The 26,491-nt window shown below is 36.0% G+C and overlaps 1 protein-coding gene across 1 annotated transcript; it reads right to left on the bottom strand.

Annotated features, from left to right (window-relative positions):
• Nucleotides 1-1,892: 1,892 nt before the first annotated feature.
• LOC138328320 (uncharacterized) lies at nucleotides 1,893-7,854 on the bottom strand. The gene is made up of 4 exons (XM_069275072.1): nucleotides 5,567-7,854; nucleotides 5,134-5,239; nucleotides 3,667-3,849; nucleotides 1,893-3,052 (listed from the first exon to the last, which is right to left on the bottom strand). The coding sequence occupies exons 1-4, from the start codon at nucleotides 7,829-7,831 to the stop codon at nucleotides 2,691-2,693; spliced, it is 2,916 nt and encodes a 971-aa protein (XP_069131173.1). The 5' UTR covers nucleotides 7,832-7,854; the 3' UTR covers nucleotides 1,893-2,690.
• Between the last annotated feature and the right edge of the window lie 18,637 nt (nucleotides 7,855-26,491).

A 26,491-nucleotide genomic window follows, 5' to 3' on the forward strand; every position in this document is an offset into this window, starting at 1 on the left:
TTTCCATCTGGCACTTTGTATTTTCATTAAAACCCATAAAGAACGGTAGACTCGAAGTAGTTGCTCTCAACGTGAGTTTATCTTGATAATATCGTTCACAGGGATCTGAGAATTAGTTACAGATTATATAATTATGGGCCCTCCACGGGGGCCCATACAATATGATTATATAATGTGTAACTTATTCTCAGATCCCTGTGATTCCGTTTTCAGTTTTTCTATTGCTTTCTTTCCTTTAATAGTATAATGAAGGTGCAAGACCTTCCTCTGTCTGTGATGTATTGCAAATGATACATGCGTGTGTTTTGGGAGGCTGTTGTATGCTCATTGTCGTGTCATTCTGCATAATAGAGGGAACTCTTATCTATTTTATAGTGCTATCGTACTGAAATATACAGTTAATGGCATTGAACATCACGTCCCGGTCGGTAACATTACATTGATATGGACAATGGGTCTTTGTACAGTGTGTGGATGTTCATTTTCTCCATATACATGTAGAGTTGTAGAGGATATATTCAAAAAAATCTCGGATTAAATTATAGGTGAAATAAAGCTGAAACCACAAGGACAGAATGCGGAGTTAATAAAATCACTGGATTTGATTGGTTTAAACGCAATGTACCAGTTAAACCATTTACATATACATGTGTTAGTGATTTATTGTATACGGATAATTTAAACGTTACGGAAGTAGAACTTGTAAAGTTTACCACAACAGCATCCTCGATACTCCAGGGGTTCCGATCACTTTCGACCCCTGGACTATCTCATAGTAAAATTGAAGGCAGCTCAGCTGAACCAATCACGGGCTAGTGAAGATTTCCTTTGAAGACAACAGAGAGAGCGACGCCCAACATCAAAGCCACACAGTCAACCCTAGTATATCGTTAAACGGTTCAGTTGATGTATATCAAACGACTAAATTATATGTTCTTTTGCTTCCAATTCTACTATGAGATAGTCCAAGGGTGTAGAAATCGTAAGTGTTAGGAACCCCTGGTGTATCGAAGATGCCACAACTGTGGTACATACTGTTGCATCAACAAGAGCTTAAATTGACGGGACTACGTTTTACTTGACCTTAAACTCTTGACGTGAATGCGTAATAACTTCCCTTACATGGTAAAAAGAGAACGAACAATCATATATGGTCATGACCATTGCAAACTTGCAAAAGTGGCGTGGAAATTAATGCCATTTTAATATACGCATTTAAAAAGAATCCAGAATTGTTTTTTTTATTATTATCATTACTGTTCTTGTTTTTATGGCGATCTTGAACTGTAAAATACCACATGGAGCTGGCCCGAATTTTTTACCAAAAGTATACACTTATATATATATATTAGTGATACTATAATATATACATATATACACTGTTGATTAAAAAATCGTGCCAGGTCCCTGTGTAAAATACTAACCACGTATATTCTTTGTATTTTTATCTTCGCTCTATTTATGTTATGCATTGCCCACCTTGGGTTTGTTAAGAAGAGTTGTCCCTCTTTCATAAGGTTTCTTTTCGCAGTTTTAATTTAATTTGTTTACTAATTAAATTTAACTTGTAAAATGCTTATTTCTGTAATCGTGACAAAACTACAAGTACGGCATGGATATTCGGGTTATGTAAGCGTGTAGTATAACTGAATCAAGAACTGATCTTTGCGAAATTAATAAGGCCATGCCATACTCCGCTGGTAAAAGCTGTATTACTTATAAATCTGCAGAATCAGAAACCTTATAAAAGTAAGAGAATACTTGTATCATTAGCAAGTCAGTAAAGTATCTACCATACTGCTATTGAAGCATGACTGGGTCTGCCACCACGACTGATCTCGCTTGTTAACTGTTTAAAATACAAGAATAAAAGACGCATTTTTGTACTGAAAAGTTTAACTTTATTTCAGCAAATGAAAAAATATTTCATGAACAAGAAAAACTAAATCCGTGTAGCACCAGACCGTGAAAAAAATCATATAAAGACGTGGTATGTCACAATACAGAGTATAGGACGTCTGTAACGAAAAATAAAACAAAAAAAAGGGGGGGGGAGAAAACTTATTCCATTTACGAATCTATTTGATTTGCCATTTACTTTGTGAGACGAAATAATACTATTGCACATACAAAAAAAATCTGGGAATCTGAAGGCGATTGAAATATAATTCAATTTCATAGTTACAAAAAACACAAGTCATAAATAGCATATACCCCTTGATGCTTTCAAACAAAGTGAGACAGTTTCGACTTAACATCAAATTATGTATTATAAAGTAATTGGAATGCATAATCTAATTGTTATGTGGGACAAGGTAAGAGAGTAAGAGCGACAAACACAAAAATGGATTGACTAAATTTTTCGAAACAAAAATAACAAAACGTAAAATCATATTATGTATATAACAAAGTTCACAACAGAATAGACATTTATATATTTCCTGGCAAGCTTCAAATCAAATGACTGGACCATGTGTATAGACGGACATTTCTATCTTAACCATAACTCCTAAATCGGAGACATAAATAGCCATATATCGTTTTCACGTTTCTACCAGAAACGATCGCTTTTGTTTCAAAAACAATTGCTTTTGAAACATGATTGTCTAGTTGAGATAAAAGTCATTGTCTTAAAGAAACCTCACTTCCGACTTTTAAACTTAATTATACTTCACACTTTAGAATTAAGTCTATCTCATACTCAAAAATCGTTCAATATGTAACTTCCCTTCATTTCTAGATTCCGGTTTGAGTTCACTTTCACTGCGCGGACGGGATGCAATGTTCATTCGATCGTTCCGGAATTTGAAATGACGTTTGTCATGAGGTTTCGCGAGAACTGGACAGTTTGGATGATTTTGTCGGAGATGGATGTAATACGTCTCGGCTTCGTCTGTAGAGAATCCACACTCTTCACACACATACATCTTGTTTCGACGTTGTTTGTATTCATACTCGTATTCCGTGTTGTGGACTTTCCGACAGTGGGACTCCAGGGAACAGCGTTGAGTGAATGATTTGTCACAGCGGTTACATTTGTAAGGCTTCACTCCTGGAAACAACACAAAAATACTGTTAACTACCACATGAAGCCCAGATAGCAATGTAAATTTATTTTCTTTTTTTCCTACTTCTGTCAACCAACTTTCTTTTTGAGCAATTTATTTTCACGATAAAGCTATATTCGTGGAAGTTTGTCTCCGCTAATATCTTCCAAACTTGCAAAATTCAATTCAAAGGAATTTCCATACTATTAAAATCCTCTAAACTTAATTTTCCGCGAAAATGTTTGAAACGGAAACCATGGGATTTTGAAGCAGCGAAAAAAAGTTGGGCGACAGTAATTTAAACCCACACACGTTGTGTGAGTGAAATTTCATCGAAAGACGAAAATGTTTTTTGGCGGGAAAGAGGTGTATGAAGTTGAATTACGCCCAGTTATTGGAAATACAGTCTATAATTTATGTTATTGTGTTATTAAAAGATTTAAAGAATTTGTGTAGATGAAAAAAAAATATGTGAGTTGTTTGATCATGTAGTGATGGTTTTATTTATTCCATCGATTATTATATTAATTCATTAGTTGATAATTTCGACATTTAGCACAACTGACTAGGAGTTATCCCCCTTAGAACATGTTCCTCCTGGCGCTCTGCATCCTCTTACCTGTGTGAATCCGTGTGTGCCTCTTAAGGTCAAACGTATCGTTGAATCCCTTCCCACAGAATGTACAGAGGTACCTTTTGACGTCACTATGGCATTTAAGATGGCGGTTGAGCAATCTCTGTAGTTTGAACTCCTTCCCACAAACTTTACAGCGACAGGAACCGTTTAATACTGTCGGTACATCTGGAAACACGTAACAACAAAACGTTAACAATATTTTAACGGGCATATCGTTCCGATAGTTTTATGTTAAAAAAAGACTAAATTTTGTACTAAAATTGTATTTACACTTCGTTTTTTATTGCATGTACATTGTAAATACCGGTCCCCAAATCTACGCTAATCTGTTACCGATGATAGATACTGGGACAGTCCACTACAAGTGTTGAGAAATGAACAGCTGTCGTTCAAAGTGCTTCTTAACGTTAAGTAAACAACCGTCAATTGATGTAAGAGCTGTAACGCTTAATACCAAGCCGTGTCGAGAGCAGCTTTCCGATAGGAACAGGTAGAAGTATGTCATTTTAGGCGAGCAGTCATGTTTGTGTAGGACAAACACACTATTGACCTTCTGCATTTCAGAACCCATAATCTACTGAAAGACGGCAGATGTTGTCAAAAATTTCATCATACATTGCAGGAAATAGATCTTAAAATTTAAGTACACACATCGGTTTTTTAACAATCGACCAATAGGAAATTGTTGAACTGTTAAACAATTACCTCGAAATGCCTGCTTCATTGGTTACATAAATAGGGAACTATGTATTTTTTTGATTTCATAAAAAAGTTGAAATATGAAAAGCGGTTAGAATTTTTGAAATAAGCGAATACTTAGTTCCATTTCACTTCGATCAGTGACTATGATCTGAAATGCTCTAGACAGCAGTAACTACAAGTATTCTGATTCTTCTGGGTTTTTTTGTGTCAAAAATATTCTTTCGTACTCTTTACTAAAGTAAAATTAGTGTAATTACCGCAGAAATAACTAATACGCATATTTACCGTCGCCAAAAATATCACTCACAAAAATTACGACATTGACAGTATCCTTTGTTGAAGTTCTCGGATGCTATTGTAGTATCTGAGACATACACTGCAAATAATTTCGTGCTCATGGTTTGATAATTAAGGATTTTTTTTGACAGCTTGCTAACATCAAATAACGGTAATGGTCAGGACGTCCATACAGATAAACCACAGGGCCATGTATAGTTTCTATATAAAAAAAATAGCCAGAAATACGTATTTCTGGCTATTTTTTTCATATAGAAACTATACATGGCCCTGTGGATAAACTGTACATGTACACTAGCTTTTTTCACAAACCAATTTCTGAAACATTTTTTCAAAAAATACAGTGTAGTATATAGTAACTACGGCTTATTTATGTTCTGAAAGTTTGTAATTAGTATATACTAATTAGGACAATGATAATTATGTTGTTATATCCTAATATGGTCATACCTTGATGGGTATTGGTGATGTCGGCCGGCTTAGGAGCGATAAATGACGGATTCTTTATCCCGTTCCCGCCATTGACAAATTCGATGTTCTGCAAGCCATGTTGCCTCTGAAATAATAAAGATGCTTCATTGGTGAACAAAATCAACATTTAAAACCATTATTAATCCAATCTTCATTTGTATTATATGAAAAAAGGCGATATTTGCATAACCTAATTACTACATTTGAAATTGTTCATAGTCGCATGAATGTATTCTCTCGCGGTTATCTCAATCTTGATTCAAAGTAATCTACCCCAGTGCTCATTTCGGTTCCCTGAACGTAAGGACCGCAATGAGTCCTGGGGGAACAGGGATTCAATGAGTTAAAGATTATCAACAACGTATTACACGATAAACTACAAATTATGGTCAAATAAAATATTTAGACTTACCTGCAACATTTTCAAAAACGATGAATTGGCGTAATCCGTATTTGATTCCTCACCGTCTTCCGTTTTACTGTCGCTGGAGTTAGAGTCGTTGACAATCGATTCTTGTCGAATGCTCTCGGAAGTAGGATGGACTGGAACATGCCCAGAGCCTTGCGTATAAGAGTTGTCTTTCAATGTCGGTCCTTGGTCAACACAAACAGATGCTAGTTGTTGTAAAGGGTTAAAGGGAGGAGTCTGTGTGGTGTATGTTGGTTCCGACTTGAATCTTTTCCCAGTGTTAAACAAGGGAGTTGATGGTCTCTTTGCAGACAGGGTTGAGTATTCGTTTTGAGAATCCATCTTTTGATATGTGAATGGATTGGTAGAAAATATTGTCTTTGTTTCCGCCACATTGCATCTCTGTTGCAATGGAAAACTTGGTTTATAGAGGTGCACATTCGATTGCTTGGTGGGATCGAAATTGTCTTTGAAAATTTCTGGGACCGGACTTTGCCTCAGTTCCAACGCCAGCGGATGTCTTGGAGTATGTAAGAGAGGAACTGCTGAATGTGCTGGTGATAAGTTGGAATCTTTTGGCGGAACAGGCGATGCTTGGCGATAATTCTGGACTAAGTATTGCTGTCTTTTATGCGCTAGTGAGCTATCAAACATGGGTTGTGTTTGAAGGTCTGATATTCGACCAGACTCGACAACAGATGGCGTAAGAGGTCGAGATCCCAAAGCAGTAGTAGTCACAGGTGAAATTATATTTGGGAAAAGCTGATCACGTATTGGTGTATCTGGACCTTCTCTGGATTCCACGGGGTTAGTGCATCTAGTAGCAATATCCGGTGTAGATGTTATTTGCGGCGATACTACAACCGGACGCGACGCCAATCTCGGTGAGTTCATTGTGTCTTGCACAAAGGTAAAGGATCGGAATTTCTTGGCATCAAACACGTGGTTCAAGGGATTCCAGATTTTTGGCTTTGGTGTTGAGATGTTTTGTTGATCCTGGGATTCGCCTTTTTCTAGTTTAACTTCCCGATATTCATCCGCCTTAGGGAAACTATCGGCTAACACGTGACACCGTTGTTCTGCCCTTTTCATCTGAAGTTTTACTGGGAGTTTAACTTCCTGTGACTGAAAGTTTGCGCGAGTTGAATCAACATTCTCCTTACCCTGTGGTAACAAAAGAGGAAGACGAAGAGTTGTAGGAGAATTTGAGCCGACATCAGCGAAAGAAGACATGTGGCAGTTTCTATTCTCCGAGTTCAGATGAACTTGTCCGAGTGCTTTCCTTGGTGATGTTTTTCGCGGACTTCTACGTTGTACAGGCGAGACAATGGAATTGATTGAATGCGATAAGCGACAAGCTGATACAGATGGCTTCTTTGGCGAATTACTTTGTTTAAGAGGTCTTGGCGACAGTCCGGAGGACGGATTATTGCTTGTTTCCATCGCTGACTTGCATGGAACATTATGCGTTGTGTTGCTGAAACTTCGGAAAGGTTGGGCCTTTCGGGGCGACTGCCTGGTTAAATTGTTTGACTCCGACACTGATTTAGCAGGAGAAAGAGATATGTTGTTAGCGTTTGAGAACGGCTGAATATTCCCAAGAGGTTGCCGTGTAGTACCTTCACTTAAATGTTTCAGTGGTCCAGACGACATATTTGGAGGAGCGGAAGCACTGGTAGAATCGCGCACCGACGCACATGTCCTTTTCAATGTTGAACTGCCGATTCCGATTGCTGGTGAGTATAGAGGAATTGATGGAAGTTTAACACCATATTCATTGTTCGAGGTAGCATTGGAGTTGGTCTGCATATTAGAAAGACACACACCGAGAGCAAGTGAGGCAAAAGGCGGAAGTGTTTGCTGGGGACGAGATGGACCGGAAGTTGACGATGGTTCCGGTGACTTTAGCACAGAATCGTCAGCACTGGTGTAGGAATCTATGTCTTGGCAAACATCTGATGTGTCTGACACAGAGGAAAGTAAACTGTCGTCCGGCAGTGACGATGAAAATGAAGATGACGATGATTCCTCTTCATTGATCTCAACGTACTGGACACTTCTAATTACACTCATATCAGCTTTTGTAGTGGATACTATTCGGGACTGTTCGAGTTGCGCACATCTTATTTCATTGTCTGATGTACCGGAAGTCACTGGCGCATTCTGGGATGTCACTTTGATAATTTGAGACTCGTTGTCGACTTTCTCCGATAGCTTCGTAGCTGCAACGACGTTCATTTTTCCTGAAATAGAAAACACGCATTTCATTTATTTCAAAACGATTTTAAAAAGAATGACCCGTCAAAGACGTGTTTTATAAGCGTAAATCAGAAATCCAGCCGGGCCGTTTAACCTATATAATTAGTATTTCTATACAACATCTGATAATTAAACTGCTCCTCTATCTGTATGCAAATATTTACACCTCTAATATTTACGACGAGGGATACATCAATAGCAATTAAAGTTTATTGTCAAGATGCATTTCTCATTTTGACTTAGGCGTTACAATGAATAACACGTAGATAATTGACAAATTTCTCCCCCATCTACATCCTTCCATTGCCGAGTCGACTTATTACTTGGATAGCTAATTATTTCCGAAACTGTAGCTTGACGTCTCGTGCTAAGTAACACCAAGCCTCCATATATAAGATACAGATAAAACACACGTCGGTGTTTATTCGGTGTACCAGGTGAACCAATATTCCTCGCCACTGAATTACCATCATACATCAAACTAATGCTATCTACTTTTTTCTTTGCTTTTCGCCGAGAAATGAATTAATTCGGAGACCTAAAAGCAGATTTTGTCTCGCTTCATATATGTTCTCGATACATTTTGACATATCTCACGAGTTTCAAGGCTGAAGCATATGAGAATGTGTTTCGGAGCTGATTAACTTTTAAGTTACAATACCATCTGCCTATCCCCCAGTAGCACCAAGTGATGAGTCACGTCGAGCCAAGTTTTCATAACAAATATATATCAATTACCAACATTTGATCGATTTTCATTCCTTAAATTTTATTCCTCGTTCATACGATGCGATACTATCATTTTTTTTATTTCACTTATTATTTTCGCAATTAAGAGAAAAGAATATCCGATTATTCTTTTATTTGAAACATTTCACATTTAAAACGTGGAGTTGAAATTTGTCAAATACTATTCTATTCAATAGCGCTGAGGTATTTCAATATTAGCCTGCGATTTTATAAATTTTTACAATAAACCATATTATTTCATTTGAAAGAGCATTCCTTAGCGTTTCAAACCATAAACGCGGAATGCAAATTATTCCCAAGGGGTTGCCCGTGTAGTACCTTCACTTAAATGTTTCAGTGGTCCAGACGACATATTTGGAGGAGCGGAAGCACTGGTAGAATCGCGCACCGACGCGCATGTCCTTTTCAATGTTGAACTGCCGATTCCGATTGCTGGTGAGTATAGAGGAATTGATGGAAGTTTAACACCATATTCATTGTTCGAGTTAGCATTGGAGTTGGTCTGCATATTAGAAAGACACACACCGAGAGCAAGTGAGGCAAAAGGCGGAAGTGTTTGCTGGGGACGAGATGGACCGGAAGTTGACGATGGTTCCGGTGACTTTAGCACAGAATCGTCAGCACTGGTGTAGGAATCTATGTCTTGGCAAACATCTGATGTGTCTGACACAGAGGAAAGTAAACTGTCGTCCGGCAGCGACGATGAAAATGAAGATGACGACGATTCCTCTTCATTGATCTCAACGTACTGGACACTTCTAATTACACTCATATCAGCTTTTGTAGTGGATACTATTCGGGACTGTTCGAGTTGCGCACATCTTATTTCATTGTCTGATGTACCGGAAGTCACTGGCGCATTCTGGGATGTCACTTTGATAATTTGAGACTCGTTGTCGACTTTCTCCGATAGCTTCGTAGCTGCAACGACGTTCATTTTTCCTGAAATAGAAAACACGCATTTCATTTATTTCAAAACGATTTTAAAAAGAATGACCCGTCAAAGACGTGTTTTATAAGCGTAAATCAGAAATCCAGCCGGGCCGTTTAACCTATATAATTAGTATTTCTATACAACATCTGATAATTAAACTGCTCCTCTATCTGTATGCAAATATTTACACCTCTAATATTTACGACGAGGGATACATCAATAGCAATTAAAGTTTATTGTCAAGATGCATTTCTCATTTTGACTTAGGCGTTACAATGAATAACACGTAGATAATTGACAAATTTCTCCCCCATCTACATCCTTCCATTGCCGAGTCGACTTATTACTTGGATAGCTAATTATTTCCGAAACTGTAGCTTGACGTCTCGTGCTAAGTAACACCAAGCCTCCATATATAAGATACAGATAAACACACGTCGGTGTTTATTCGGTGTACCAGGTGAACCAATATTCCTCGCCACTGAATTACCATCATACATCAAACTAATGCTATCTACTTTTTTCTTTGCTTTTCGCCGAGAAATGAATTAATTCGGAGACCTAAAAGCAGATTTTGTCTCGCTTCATATATGTTCTCGATACATTTTGACATATCTCACGAGTTTCAAGGCTGAAGCATATGAGAATGTGTTTCGGAGCTGATTAACTTTTAAGTTACAATACCATCTGCCTATCCCCCAGTAGCACCAAGTGATGAGTCACGTCGAGCCAAGTTTTCATAACAAATATATATCAATTACCAACATTTGATCGATTTTCATTCCTTAAATTTTATTCCTCTTTCATACGATGCGATACTATCATTTTTTTATTTCACTTATTATTTTCGCAATTAAGAGAAAAGAATATCCGATTATTCTTTTATTTGAAACATTTCACATTTAAAACGTGGAGTTGAAATTTGTCAAATACTATTCTATTCAATAGCGCTGAGGTATTTCAATATTAGCCTGCGATTTTATAAATTTTTACAATAAACCATATTATTTCATTTGTCACGCATTCCTTTCCGGTTTCAAACCATAAACGCGGAATGCAAATTACGGCGGTTATACAAAGTATTCCGTTCTTGCTCGCAACTCAACTGAAATTATTTTGAATTTCGTTTTATTTCTATGACAAATTACTCTTCAGGTTTTTAAACCAATAGTGCACTTAACTCCAAACTGCCGTTATTAACGGCGAGGCTGACACGAGTGAACGTGTCACAGACTTGTCAGCATGGACATTCATTGTATCCATTCACGATCGGGCCGGACTCTCGCGCTCCGTCCATTGATAATTTTTAGTGTTTTTCATTGATAAAGTTTCCCGTTTTAGGTCAAATCTAGGGCAGTACAGAAATTCCCCAGATTCCGTTACGTTTGAAAAAGTGTTTAAATCTGGGCACAATGGACGCGAGCCGATGGATCCCCTACCTGTATGGGGACGGATTCCTGGCCGACAGGTGCGCGCTACAGGTAGTTTAAATGCCGTCTTAAGTCTACAATCTGTCCTTTTTGTGGACAGGTAGCCGGTTCAAGGACGGGATGACAATATGATTATAGAGGGGAAAGGAAAAGACTACCTGTATCTTCCGGCCTCCGACTCTTATTGTTATGTGACACGGTCCAGGTGAAATCGACCACGAAATCAACACCGTAGTTATTCGGTTAAAAACTTTTGGAAACTTTTAAAACTTTCTCGTGAACTCTGTGACTACGACTGGAATGACGTCATAGTACCTGACAATAAGTACTTCACGTTATCAATAAAAGGATTTGACAGGAATAATTACATCTATTCACATGTACTGTTAAAATAATTACATTCCAGAGAGTTATGATCCCATGACCAACTTTCTGAATAAATAGATATTGAGAAATTAGAAACTGCAATGCAAACTGTAAAATTACAAAAAGCAACAGGCATCGATACTGCACATCCAAGACCGACTTAATTAATGAACATTTCTAAATTATTAAAGCGAAAAAGTAGTTTTAGTTGTGAAATAGCAGGAACTTAAGATTTATTACGTAAATTGCTTTTGTTGTCATTGACGAGTATACATGTATATTTTCTTTAATTAGGTCAACATTCATTTAAAATTCTATAATGATTAATTGATTTTTAAGGTAATAAATTGATATTAAGGTATTGATTTTTCAATTTATTGATTATTTTTAAGGAAGTGCCGTTGTAATATCGTGGGTTTTTTATTGTTATAATTACACATGGAAATGGTGTCCAGTCCTTTACGGGGCGCTAACTACAGTAACTATGTGAAGCCGAGATGTAAGTACCGTCTGGGGTTAATCTAGCGGGCAGTTTTATCTGAGATGACCAATGATTTATACAAACATTCAACAGATGGTGACTTTAACTTTCCCACAACCTTATTTAGATAAAGATATCAGGGATATAAAACAACTCTAAAGTTAACTGATTTATGAATAAATACCATTTCACTTTCATTGCTCCATTTTGTCGTTGATTTGTTATGCTTCAGTTTAACGTGAATATATCAATAATTTATTACTGGTTATAAAACTACCTAATTCAGATATTCTTTTTCAATAACGCGGTGAATGGCTAATGGTTAATCAATTTTAAAAGGTTTTCCAATTTCGGGATTTAAATTGATTGATGATCGTGTGGTGTTGATATGTGCGTTTAATAAATGGAAACATGCTGTTTAAAGTACAAAATTAGAATAATGACTATAAATTTTCATTAAGATATGTCAAACGAGATTAATTACATGAAAATCTTAAATCTAACTTTGAGCAGTTTTTGGATAAGGATAATCTTTTCTGCATCTTATTAAATGGCTTTTCTTTTTTTCTTTTTTTTTTTTATATTTCATTTATTTATTTCATTTTTAACCAATTTAGAAAAATGAAAAGGTTAAAAGAGTAGCCTACTATCAGATAAAGAAAAACCGTTGGAGAAAAACTTTTAAATCTTCGAAATTGAACTTTATTTTGTACGCAACACCTGTCGCGTCCGTCTTCCGGCCCGACAATTAGAATGAGCTACTTCCTGCTATTTCACATTTAAATGCTGACCGCGGCCCCTCGACGGCCCGCACACCCCGAAATCCCTAATACAGACGTGCCCCGAGTATTGATGTCGAGGCCCAACAGCAACTTACTTATGCAGACAGGATATTTATTCAATTTCTTTACCTTTAATTAAAAGTGGTCCCACTGTGAAGCGGTGACATAACTGGAGCAATATCGTAACAAATATACGATAAGGTGCCGTTATAGAATAAACATAGGTCAAGTTTGCGACTTTGAAGTGAAAATAAAGAACAAAAAACATTTCAAAAGTTTCGATTCAGATTGAGAGGCGAATTCAAAGCTTAAAAAATGTTGTCAAAATCAACGTCATTTTGAAATAACAGAATTATAAGTTGGCTGCTATTTTCGTAATAAATGTTCGTGTCTCGCAAAACACTAGTCATCTAATCTATTATAAGTCTATGATAATCTTTGTCTTCTGGTAAATTTATTATAACAAAATTTTAAATAAGCAGTTCGTAAAAAAGGTTTAAGTCTAAGTGGGAAAAAATAATGCCATTCTTGTTTCATCTGCCTCGTAATACTTACGTTAGATGCTACCAAATCGATTTCTTCCTGAGTTATAACCATCAAGTTCAGTAAATTACCCCTATATACTTACTCAGCACAAACACGGAAATACGGGTCTCACAACTTTCGTCACAAAACCCGTGATCCCTGTCACTTTCACTTTCCGTAACAGCATTGTGTGAACAAGTTGTTTTAACCTCGTCTCTCAACCGTCATGTTATCTTTAGCTCAAAAAACATTTTATAATACCCACCCGACGTACATTGCTCTTAGGCATACGATCTAGATATCTTAATTGCCCGTGAAACATCAAAGGCATCCGACAAAGGCCAATTTACCGGTGCCTAATGCCTAAACTTATTGACCCTATGTTTTTTATGAAAGCGATATCAAGCTTTTCGCCGCAAGGGATTAAAAACATACGGCAGATCACGATTTAATGTGTTTTCAATCCGCCAGAGGGCAGTGGATCTTTTACTCTTGACGGATTAATTGTCGAAGTTATAGATACGACATTCAACATTAATTTTTCATTGTTAAATCGATAAGTCCTTTTAAGTACGCTATTACGTCATCATACAAATAAAAATTTGTACTCCTTTTGAATATAAGAGCTCGAAGGCATAAGACGAGTTACGGCGCGTGACTAAAGAAAATGTTTGTCTTGAGAAGGAAATGTGAAATTGATTACCCAACGAAAAGAATCGGCGACAGAGCCGCCGAAATCGATATCATCGATGTGATATCAATATTTATTTAACGATGTCATCGGTGACAATTACGGGTTTGTGATCTTAGATGTGCTTCATTATTAACACATTTGAATTTGAATTTTCTTTATTTCAAATCTTTTTACACACGCTTGTTATTTTTTTCTCTCTTGTTATTTTTTTCTCTCTATAATTAATTACTCAAGGCGCATGTCATGCGTTTATACAAAAAAAAAAAACGTTACGTAAAAATATAAATTTATTAAAATAATTCTTCATTTCAAAATTCATTTTGGACTATTTTGTCTTGAAATCATTCAATCAGAAGCAATTTATATTTTCTTTTTGTAATATTATAAAGAAGTTGATGTTATAAAAAAAACAAAGATATATAACTATTATATATCTCATTTCGAAATGATTTGGCATTCTAATTAAGTTCGTTACAAACTTTGCAATTAGATGTAGGTGCATACATGCAGGTGTATACATGCATTACAAGACATTAAACGACATCCTAATTAATAAATTTATCAGCGATGTCATGTATTTCCAATTGACATTTTAATGTGATGCAATATGATATCGGTCTTATCCACAACATAAAAACATAATGTCTAGATGAAAAGCAGAATGTCAAAAAAATCTTTTACCTTTTTTTATTTAAAAAAAGCAGTGAATATAGCTACCAGTAAAAGAACATTTACATAAACGATTTCTTGTCCGTCACCGTCATTTTCGCGCCAAAATGATATCAATTTGGCGACTTCTCTTCCTTTAACATTAGCCTCCTGCAGAGCTACACATCGTAACACCGCTGTGTGACAAAGCTTTTGTTACCACACGAAATGGCCCACGAAATGTTAATTTAATGTTACGCAATTGTTCTTATTGAAAAGGGAAAATTCGCGGAAAAAATAAATAAAAGAGAAAGACCATTCTGTGTCGATACGGCTGACCTTTTATCGAGCCCGGGGCTTGTGTTGGGTTTTCTTTCCATGGAAGAAACGAAGACTATCTGATCTAGACTCGAATGAAAGTTTTACAATTAATGATCAACGGAGTGTGTCGACGTAGCGGGAGAGATGACGGAATATACCGCTAGGCGTAAGGCTACCGTTAGCAAAGGCCCATTAGTCATTTGACAGGTACCCGGTCAAATAACTGATACTCGTATAGATAATATCTACATAGTGATGGAACATATTGACATTACACATGTGTCTGTTTTCTTAACATGAAAATATTGTCCATCACCACCCTTTCATCATCTCTGTTAAAACAAATATTGATTTTTGCAAGTAATTATCTGTCTTCGTAGCCCATGTGTGGATTTGAAGTGGATGGTGCAATTTTAGATGTCTTTGTTAATTTGTAATATTCGTTTAATTATGAACACTTCAAAGGAAATTTAAAGATCTAATTTTCAAACTCGTAATATTCCATATCTTGAAACTGTATCAAATGCAAGGGTTTCGATTACTTTGTATCCGTTAGATATTTGCAGTAAGACATTATCAAACAGCTACAGATTAAACATGTACACTTATAAAATTGTTTGCCGACGTGTCGCGTCAACTTCATTTAGAAGCATATATTTGCTTTGGAAGGATATATTTGCCTTACATTTATCTCGTCATGGAAGGATATATTTGCCTTACATTTATCTCGTCATATAAAGAGTGTCATCTTTTCACTAATCCAATTTAACTTTGACACAAATCTTTTCTGCAAAAGGTCTCGCGAAATCCGCTAAGAAACTTTACTAAAGAAAGTTTAGTCTGACAGAATACACGTGTTACATGCTCAATGGAGAATCATCGCCTAGTAGACTGATTAATTCCTCCGTACAGTTAACTACAGTTAAACCAGGTACATATATTATCACTAGATCGACAATACAAATCCGCAAGTTTTATCTTAGATAATTCCCCAAACTTTGTTGTGGGATCCCGGAATAAACCTGACAGGAGGGTTCCTATCTCGGGGTCTATGTCCCGGGAAACACTGCTAGTCACTAACAAACACCTATTCAGGCCTCAGACGAAACAGTAGATTAGCACTGTAAATTTGGTCTGTTTATATTTTGTTTGGACAGGGTTTATCTTAATTCAACAAAGTCTCGGCTTTATTTACGATACATATCAAACGATGTACACATCTTTATACGAGAATGGAATGGTGTTTAGCAAACACATTTTGAATGCGAACCAACACCCCCCCCCCTCCCCCATCACAAAATAGACAACCATAGAGGATGTTGTTAATATTGTATTTAACTGTTCGATAGCCCCACACCCCGACCCCACCCTTACCCCTCCCAACCCATCGACTTTTTTTATAGAAACTCTGTTCAACTGTTCAAACGCGACCCCCTCCCCTCTCCCCCTACCTCATAATTCTGTGAGTATCGTGTAACCCCCGTGTTTCAATCAGGTGGTTGTCATCCCCTCCCACTCTTTCTCAATAGGACTTTTATGACAAGTATATAATTATAACTCCAATCTAATTATGGGTATCATTAGATCATGACGTATGTTGTTTACAACACATGTACACAGGTAGTCTATGATTACAAGTTAATTACCTATAATATCATATACATTATACCTATTTATTACTAATTTATGACCGTCGTAAATACCTGCCACTACCCAAAGTCGTAAGAAATCAACCGTCTCACAGTAGTAGTTTCGTCCCCCGGGGTTAACTTACAATATACAAGCCCGCCCAGGGGTCGCTCACTGAAACCGTCACACCTGTTCTTGACTTAGTTCGAATATTTAGAACTCACGACCTCGAGTGTATTGGTTTAGTTGTCTATACACCTGTTGTTATATAGGTTCAATAACACGCCATATGGTCACCCTCCCGGCATTTAACGAGTCTCACTCCGTATCTCTTTGATTACAGGTAAAATTAGGGGTTCAACTAAAATTTTGCTGAGGTTATTTTCTGAGTCATGGCACTTTGAATAACTATGTCATTTATATTTCATAAGAAAATCATTGCACCCATTTTAAAGTTTGTTCAAGCACGGAATATTTAGCAACAGCAGCTGGTTGACGGAAACAAAAGATGGCAACTACTTCGTAAAATACCATTGTAAAACAATATCTGTTGTAAAACGCCTAGCTATGAATTATTCAAGATGTTTCTTCGGTGTATTATCAATTGAAAACATCTAGCCGCTCTTGCAGTTTTAATATTCATATCGAATCGGTTGTTTCCCGCGCACCCCCTCATTATATATTGATTCAGTAATTAAAAATTATCTTTTTTTTAAAAAAAAAAAAACATGAGATTCAGAAGTTGAGAACCTAAATATAGATCTTGCGAAATTCTGTGTTAAGTCTGCCATGATATAAATCATACATAGCTTGTTACATTTATTTACTTATTTATAATTCTCAATTTTGATTACGTTGTGAAATATCGTTCATTATGTAACTTTACATATAAATATTTTGTAAAAAGTACCTCGAAAATTACACGAATGAGTGGAATGAAATTGGAAGACGGCTAAACAAAAGTATTATTAATACAAAAGTACATTTACTACTGTCAACCTGTTTTTATCAAATTTACACCCCGGTATATTGACAGGCGAATTTAACTGATGAATGGGGTGTTATTTTTACATGGAAGTGCAATAACTTCACGTGTGCATGTTAAAACTTTCCAACACTAGACCGGTCCCTTTTCAACACATTTCCCTGTTTAATCAGTCTAGAGGCGACAGCTTCAGACAGGTGAGCTCTCCTTAGGGAGCCAGGTAACCAGATAGACGATCGATCGTCGCCATTAAATTGTTAATTAGGGACTCCGTCCAGGTAGACCAATTGTTCTTTAAAGAAAACGGAGATGTGGTAGTCATGTGACTAGCACCTAATCGAAAAGCCGATTGTGTCTTTAACGGTTTTTTAGCCCGGCTAACACCTCCGCCTATACAACTGTGGACACGGCCGTGGTCGCCGGCATGGTAAATAGTTTTGTGGATTAATATGACGTAATCGTAGGACCCTAACGTACGGGGAAGGGGTTTTCTACAACCCAATTAATGTACAATAGAACAGGTGCCCCGTAGAAGGAACTTATATTCAAACGTACATTTGTTACATGTTGTATACACACAATCATATATGAGAGAAATAGTTAATTAAAAAACATCAAATGTTAAACTATTTTTACATAGTTTAAAAGACAGGAAATATCAAATGTATAAATTAATCAACTAAAAATAAATTATAAGAAATATTTTACATATAGGTACAGTATGCATGGTTATATATTTTTCGTTCATAGAAAAAATATTGAAATCATAACCATTAACGGGTTTTTTTCATAGGATATACTTTACATGATTTAAATAAAATACCGTAAAATATAAAATATAAGAATTTTACCTGGGGATTTTTTAGAATCAAAACCCTTTCAAACTCATACAATATGTGACAGCCGACACATGCCGTTATAGCTTTCTAAATTAGGCGGTTTATCTAAAAAGCTGATTGATTTTTGACTCTGCAGCCTCCCCTAAAATCGATGACACAGCTGTCAAATGTGTGTACTGTACGCGCACGTGTGTATCAAATTCCCACATGTCACTTACTACCGTAAACCCCTACTGTAAATATATGGTATTCATGCAATAAATTGTCATATTACTGAACGTTTTAATTTTCTAAAATGATATATAAAAGTAAATGAAAAACGTATTTCGTAAAATTATGAATTTGGAGATATATGAAAATTATGAGTGGACACATCATATCGATCTGTATCGGCGGCGGGAGCCTGCACAGCTGCTGTACGCATTTGAAAATAGGCACAATGGGCTGTTACAACATATGTATATTTTCATTCAGAAAACTTGTAGAACACGCACATATATCGCCGAATCATACATAAATATCACAAGCACATGTTTCAGTAAGTACCGGTAGAATAAATATACAGGTCACTTTCCACTCCAGTGGCTCGTCTTGTATACACTTACCTGTACAAATGTCATCGATATTTTCTTTGTTGTTGTCTTCTAATACAACTCCGGTATTTGTATCTTCATTTAAAGTGTAGTTCTCTTCTTCAGCTCGACGGACGAGGAATGTCCGAGGCATCTTGACCGGTATCTGACCACAGAGTTGAAGCTCACGCCTTGTCACTGTTTCACGAAAAGCTAACTGTGTTTACGAAAGTGTGCGTTTGTATTCAGCGCCGTTTCGGGCACTGAACAGGCTGCGCATGCGTCACAAGAATCAAACTGTGAACAAACAAATTGCTCGAGCTAATTTAAATAACAATGAAGATAACGTTATAACTGCGATCGTGTAACGACTCCGCTAACTGTCAGATGTTCCGCGTGAAAACCGTTGAAGACACACAAAGCGGAAGACTGATGGGTAAATAGTGAGGCGGGTTTCTAATTGTTACGAATTCACGTTCTATGGAAAAGGATGTTTGGTTTAGGCGATAACAATGTTTATGCCGTCATGACACGGATAGACTTTGGGGAAACAAAGTTAGAAAGTTTGTCAATAAATCTATTGACTTTGTTTACCGTAAATTAGTACGGAAGAGGAAACACGGCTAAAATTAATTGCAGTATCTTCCCTTAGTCAATCTGACACTTGCTGCCATTAACGAAATACGAAGATAAACCAAATTCCAATTAAAGCGCTGGGTTTTCGAGATAGGCTAATTTCATTCTGGCGTTATACTATATCAAAGAGATGCGGAATTGTTTTATGGGATATAATTATGTGATGGACAATTTAATTTTATTTGATTTCAGAGAGTAGTGATATTATTTGTTTTACTATTTTTTGAAAATTGTTCAATTACCATTAATTGTCCGGATATGGCTTACTCTGATGTTTTAAATGAAACACAAAGACAAGAAATAGAATTTATAGTGAATAACCTGAACACATGCGCTAAGGTTAAACGTGACAATTAAGACTAAACCACCAAACTAATGAAGGACTAAAATTCGTAATTAATAATTAAAATAATTGAAAACAATAAATATTAATAATACATTATATGTATGCGATGATGACCTATTATAAAATAAAAGGATATTTCTTCCATGTAAAAATTTATATTTTTATGGTGGATTATCAAAATCGCTGCTGCCGCCATTTTAATTTACATTAATTCGATTTTAATTAACACAATCAAAAAATCAGTAACAAAAATATAATCATCTTATCCCATTAATTGTATATAAAAAAATCTACAGACACAGGCTAGGTCCACACATATATGTAGACTGTTACTAATTTTCATATCTCTGTGGTAAATACGATCATGTTTACAATTTGATGCAAATATTTCATTGCTTTTAGAAAATATTCTTTTAAAAAATGCACGAAATGTTTAACCAATATGAAAAAGTTGATCGTAATATTTTCAGTACCGGTGAAATCTACATGGACTTGGCACGAATTTTTCATATACATATATATATTAACCGTTGATTGGAAATTCGTCCTTGTGGTAAAAACCTCGTCCGGAACTCTTATTTTAAGATTTTAAAGTGTTGCTTTAAAAAAATGTTTGTTGATTTTTGTAAAGTGCCGTGTCTTACAACTTTTAAGCAATGTTTTATACATTTAAGAATCATATGGAAACACAATGTGATGGTGAGATGACGATGACAAAGACGATAATTATGATGATGAGGGGGAAGAGCGTGACGAGAATAGTTGGTAATTTTTAGAGGGTTTATAAGGTATGCTAGATATGCTGATTTTCAACTATTACATGGTTACGTGACGTTCAATGTATAGCATATAAACTCGGTGTTACCATTTTTAGAAATTTTTCTGATAATTTATAGGCACATTAGAGATTGTTTTTGAATTTTTTTAAGAAACGACCTATCTCATATAAAAATGAAGGACCTTGTTTGTTTCGGTTCATATGGTGTTATATCGCTCTTGTATTATTTGAAATAATGACCTCGAGATCGACCTACCCCCTCGGTTATTATTTATCCTACTCGTGCGATATAGCACCATACGAGCTTCCAACAAGTGTCCATAATATGTTATTTTATTAACGTCTCAAACTCCATTACATAAAATACAATGTATCATATCAAAACAGTTACATATAAAAATGAAGGACCTTGTATGTTTCGGTTCATATGGTGTTATATCACCCTTGTATTATTTGAAATAATGACCTCGAGATCGACCTACCCCCTCGGTTATTATTTATTCTCCTCGTGCGATATAGCACCATACGAACTTCCAACAAGTGTCCATAATATTTTGTTTTATTAAACTCTCAAACTCCATTGCATAAAATACAAGGTATCATATCAAAACAGTTACATATCCAAAACCATGCATGTAGATCCTAGAATTTCAATTACAAGAGTCATTTAATAAATGAATTATTAAGAGACGATGAATACAGACTATTAATAAACTGCTTTAAATGCATTAATCAATTTATTTATATAATAATAAAATAAATAATAATAGTATCTATATATGTATATTTATCAATAGTCTACTTAGGATACTAAAATTAGTAAATGAAATCTATTTTGTGACATTAGAAAATATGTACACAATATCTTGTTATAAGAATGAAATATTTTAGAATATATGTAAATAAGCTATACTTTATATCACTATTAATATTTACATTAGGATGACATACATAATTATATACACCAGACATATCAATATAAAAAGGATAGAATGTGCATACAAAGGATGAATAAAATATATTTCATATTTAATTACTTGTTTTTAAAAAAGGATTATCTCTTTTTTTAAATATTAAAACAGTTTTTGGAAGCTAGTATACATAGTTCATTGTCTGATAAAATAAAACAAAGCTTGTCACTATCAGACAAATTTATAAAAACACTGTTGAGGGAGTGAGCTTTGGTAAATAATTAGTTCTGTCCTTGTAAGATTAGTATATTCAGAGTCGATCTGTCATTTAAATATATAGATATACTGTATACTATTGAAGCCAGAGTCGATCATGAATTTGAGCTATCATTTCGGATTTAAATTAAGAGTATATAGTTATCGGTCCACAGTTATCGGCCCATCATATAACGTTACTAATACGCAAAAAAAAAAAAACAAAAAAAACCTCTTTATTTACGTTAGTGTATTTTTTTCATTGTCACTAGATTTTATTTCATATTTTATACTCCCTCTCAGATTTTGAGCTAATACATGTATTATTAGGATTGACCCGAGAGTCACAAAATATAGTAAAACCCGAGGTCACAAAATATAGTAAAACCCGAGGCTTGTCGAGGGTTTTGCAACATTTTGTGATCCCGAGGGTAGAATATCCACTTATGAAAGAGTATTTTTCTTTCATACCTCGACGTTTTATAGCAATTTTACATTTATAATAGTATTGCATGGGTAGCCATGCAATACAGCCTCAGGCGGCATGTGTGTATTGCTCTAGATCAAAGAATATTGTTTACAACAGATTTAAAGAAAACTTGTCACAACGGAACCCATATATAGCTGACACTTGACTATAACATAATTTTCTACAAGTATGCCAAATTTGATTAAAATCCGCGCCTAGTTGAGATCAGGAAAAATCTAAGAAAAAATGTAAGAATACATAGAGTATATAAGGAAAAATAAAATTACGAAGACTTTTGGCACACGGCTGTACCTTTCCATAGTGGATACCCTCATATTATAGCAAATTTCTGTGGTACACAGACCCCACCAGTAGAACTGATATATCTAGCACCTCTATATAGCGGACACTTGTCTACGAGTCAGGTGATTGGCCTAAATGAGAACCTCCGATCATATACCATCAGCGATAAGATTGAAAATTTATGAAGTAGTAAAATATGTACAATTGTGGCATTTTAACCCTTTAAAGTGTCATTTAGGATTTACATGTGGAAAGTAGCGATCATGTTTTCAAAGTCGACCAGAGTAGAGCAAATATATAAAAGATATTACTTGTTTATCAAAATTGATATTTTCACTGGAATGAAGTACGTGTATTTCGCTTTTAGGTTCACCGTAAAACCACAGGGATCTGAGAATTAGTTATATGTTATATAATCATGGACCAACCAGAGTGCCCTAAGACCATTTTTAGACGTTTAAGAGGTCTAGATCATGGTACTATATCGTTTAGTACCATGTAGAGTATGATTTTTATCGTTTTTTAATCTAGACCTCTTAAACGTCTAAAAATGGTCTGAGGGCACTCTGGTGGGTCCATGATTATATAATCTGTAACTAATTCTAATATCCCTGTGCGTAAAACCTTATATTTCACTCCGAAAAATGTAATAAACTGAAATGAAAATGAGATACGAGATTCAAATGGCATGAAAACAATGTGGAACCCAAGACACAATACATATATTTAGACCCCTTCTTCATAAAGTTGACACGCGTCATGCAAATCTTCATGTATATGTCAAAGCCGCGAATATTATCTCTCAGTTAATCGGATCTCTTCTATGGAATCACAAGGCTTGTACGGCAGCACAAAACATTCAACTGATAGGGGCAAAACATTCGCACGAGATGAAGTTGGCAGTTCTTTGATATTCTTTCCCGTCATGTCTATCTTTGAGAGGAAACCAAAGCTCTGGCTGTTGCTAGTATGTCAAATTATCTTGGACTCTGATTACGCCCTAAGTTTTGAAATATATGTACAGGGATGCTACTATCATGAATGGAATTCAATAGTTTCAAAATTCAAACCATCATTGGTCAAAATTCATGCACCCTTCAGCGTGGATTACTGCCCTAGTATGTCAAATTCAGACACTCCTAATTCATGCACGTTCATTAGATCACTGTCCTAGTTTTGTCTCCCCAAATTCACACAATTTAATTAGATAACTGTCCTAGTTTGTCTCCTAAAATCACATCCTCGATACTCCAGGGGTTACTACATAACTTGCGTTTTATCCACAACGTCACTTGAGTATCGATGATTCATAAATTCGCGCAATTTCGTTACTTTACTGTCCTAGTTTGCCACCACAAATTCACGCACTTTCATTAGATTGCTGTCCTAGTTTGTCTCACAAATTCACGCACTTTCATTATATTACTCTCCTAATTTGTCTGCCCAAATTCACACGCTTTCATTATATTGCTGTCCTAGTTTGTCTGTCCAAATTCACGCACTTTCATTACTTTACTGTCCTAGTTTGCCTGCCCAAATTCACGCACTTTCATTACTTTACTGTCCTAGTTTGTCTCACAAATTCACGCACTTTCATTACTTTACTGTCCTAGTTTGTCTCACAAATTCACGCACTTTCATTACTTTACTGTCCTAGTTTGTCAGCCCAAATTCACGCGCTTTCGTTACTTAACTGTCCTAGTTTGTCTGCCCAAATTCACGTACTTTCATTATATTACTGTCCTGGTTTGTCTGCCCAAATTCACACGCTTTCATTATATAACTGTCCTAGTTTGTCAGCCCAAATTCACGCACTTTCATTACTGTCCTGGTTTGTCTGCCCAAATTCACGCACTTTCATTGTATTACTGTCCTGGTTTGTCTGCCCAAATTCACGCACTTTCATTATATTACTGTCCTAGTTTGTCAGCCCAAATTCACGCACTTTCATTATATTACTGTCCTGGTTTGTCTGCCCAAATTCACGCAATTTCGTTACTTTACTGTACTAGTTTGTCTGCCCAAATTCACGCACTTTCATTATATTACTGTCCTGGTTTGTCTGCCCAAATTCACGCAATTTCGTTACTTTACTGTCCTAGTTTGCCTGCCCAAATTCACGCACTTTCGTTACTTAACTGTCTTAGTTTGTCTGCCCAAATTCACGCACTTTCATTATATTACTGTCCTAGTTTGCCTGCCCAAATTCACGTACTTTCATTATATTACTGTCCTGGTTTGTCTGCCCAAATTCACGTACTTTCATTATATTACTGTCCTGGTTTGTCTGCCCAAATTCACGTACTTTCATCATATTACTGTCCTGGTTTGTCTGCCCAAATTCACGCACTTTCGTTACTTAACTGTCCTAGTTTGCCTGCCCAAATTCACGCACTTTCGTTACTTAACTGTCCTAGTTTGTCTGCCCAAATTCACGCACTTTCATTATGTTACTGTCCTAGTTTGTCAGCCCAAATTCACGTACTTTCATTATATTACTGTCCTGGTTTGTCTGCCCAAATTCACGTACTTTCATTATATTACTGTCCTAGTTTGCCTGCCCAAATTCACGTACTTTCATTATATTACTGTCCTAGTTTGTCAGCCCAAATTCACGCACTTTCATTATATTACTGTCCTAGTTTGTCTGCCCAAATTCACGTACTTTCATTATATTACTGTCCTAGTTTGTCAGCCCAAATTCACGTACTTTCATTATATTACTGTCCTGGTTTGTCTGCCCAAATTCACGCACTTTCGTTACTTTACTGTACTAGTTTGTCTGCCCAAATTCACGCACTTTCATTATATTACTGTCCTGGTTTGTCTGCCCAAATTCACGCACTTTCATTACTTTACTGTCCTAGTTTGCCTGCCCAAATTCACGCACTTTCATTATATTACTGTCCTGGTTTGTCTGCCCAAATTCACGCACTTTCATTATATTACTGTCCTAGTTTGTCTGCCCAAATTCACGCACTTTCGTTATATTACTGTCCTAGTTTGTCTGCCCAAATTCACGCACTTTCGTTACTTAACTGTCCTAGTTTGTCTGCCCAAATTCACGCAATTTCGTTATATTACTCTCCTAGTTTGTCTGCCCAAATTCACGCACTTTCGTTACTTAACTGTCCTAGTTTGCCTGCTCAAATTCACGTGAAAAGGCCTTTTCGCATCCTCGATACTCCAGGGGTTCCGATCACTTACGATCTCTACACCCCTGGACTATCTCATAGTGAAATTGAAGGCAGCTCAGCTGAAAATATTTGACCAATCACAGACCAGTAAAGATTTCCTTTGAAGACTACAGAGAGAGCGACTCCCAACTTCAAAGCCACATAGTCAACCACAGTGTACCGTTATACGGCTCTTTTGATGTACATCAAAGGACTAAATTACCTGTTCTGTTCTGTTGCCTCCAGTTTTACGATGAGATAGTCCAGGGGTGTAGAGATCGTAAGTGATCGGAACCCCTGGAGTATCGAGGATGTTCTTTTCGTGAAACTCACACTATAAGTGTATTGTACTTGTTTCCGAATCTAACCTCTCAGTAAATGTGCTTCATTAGCTGCAATATTGTAGCTCAAAAGACTTTTTGATAGAAAATGGTGTCGTCTTTAGACCGGCCGAAAGGTATAGTAGGCCGGGTACGTATATTCGTTCTAGTGCTCCATCGCCAATAACGTGTAAACGATACTCATTATTTAAAGAAAAAATAATGTGTTTGATCGTGTGTATATATGTCTAATTAATACAATAATATAAAATAATTTATCTGCTTGGTGCATGCACAATACACATATATAATAAGTACTTCATTTTATATAGGATAGTGCAATGGATGTTTTTCCGGCGCAATTAATTATTTTTAATATTTTTATCTAGAAGTAAAAATAGAATTTCAACCTTTTCAATGGTGGTAGGCCTATGGTATGAAGTAAGTAACTTTTGTCACTGAAGAAAAATGCTACTCGTCTTCTTTGTCTGGATTGAATAAAAAATCATTTAAACTAAA

The sequence above is a fragment of the Argopecten irradians genome, chromosome 7, assembly GCF_041381155.1.
Source record: "Argopecten irradians isolate NY chromosome 7, Ai_NY, whole genome shotgun sequence".
NCBI classification, from domain to species: Eukaryota; Metazoa; Mollusca; class Bivalvia; order Pectinida; family Pectinidae; genus Argopecten; species Argopecten irradians.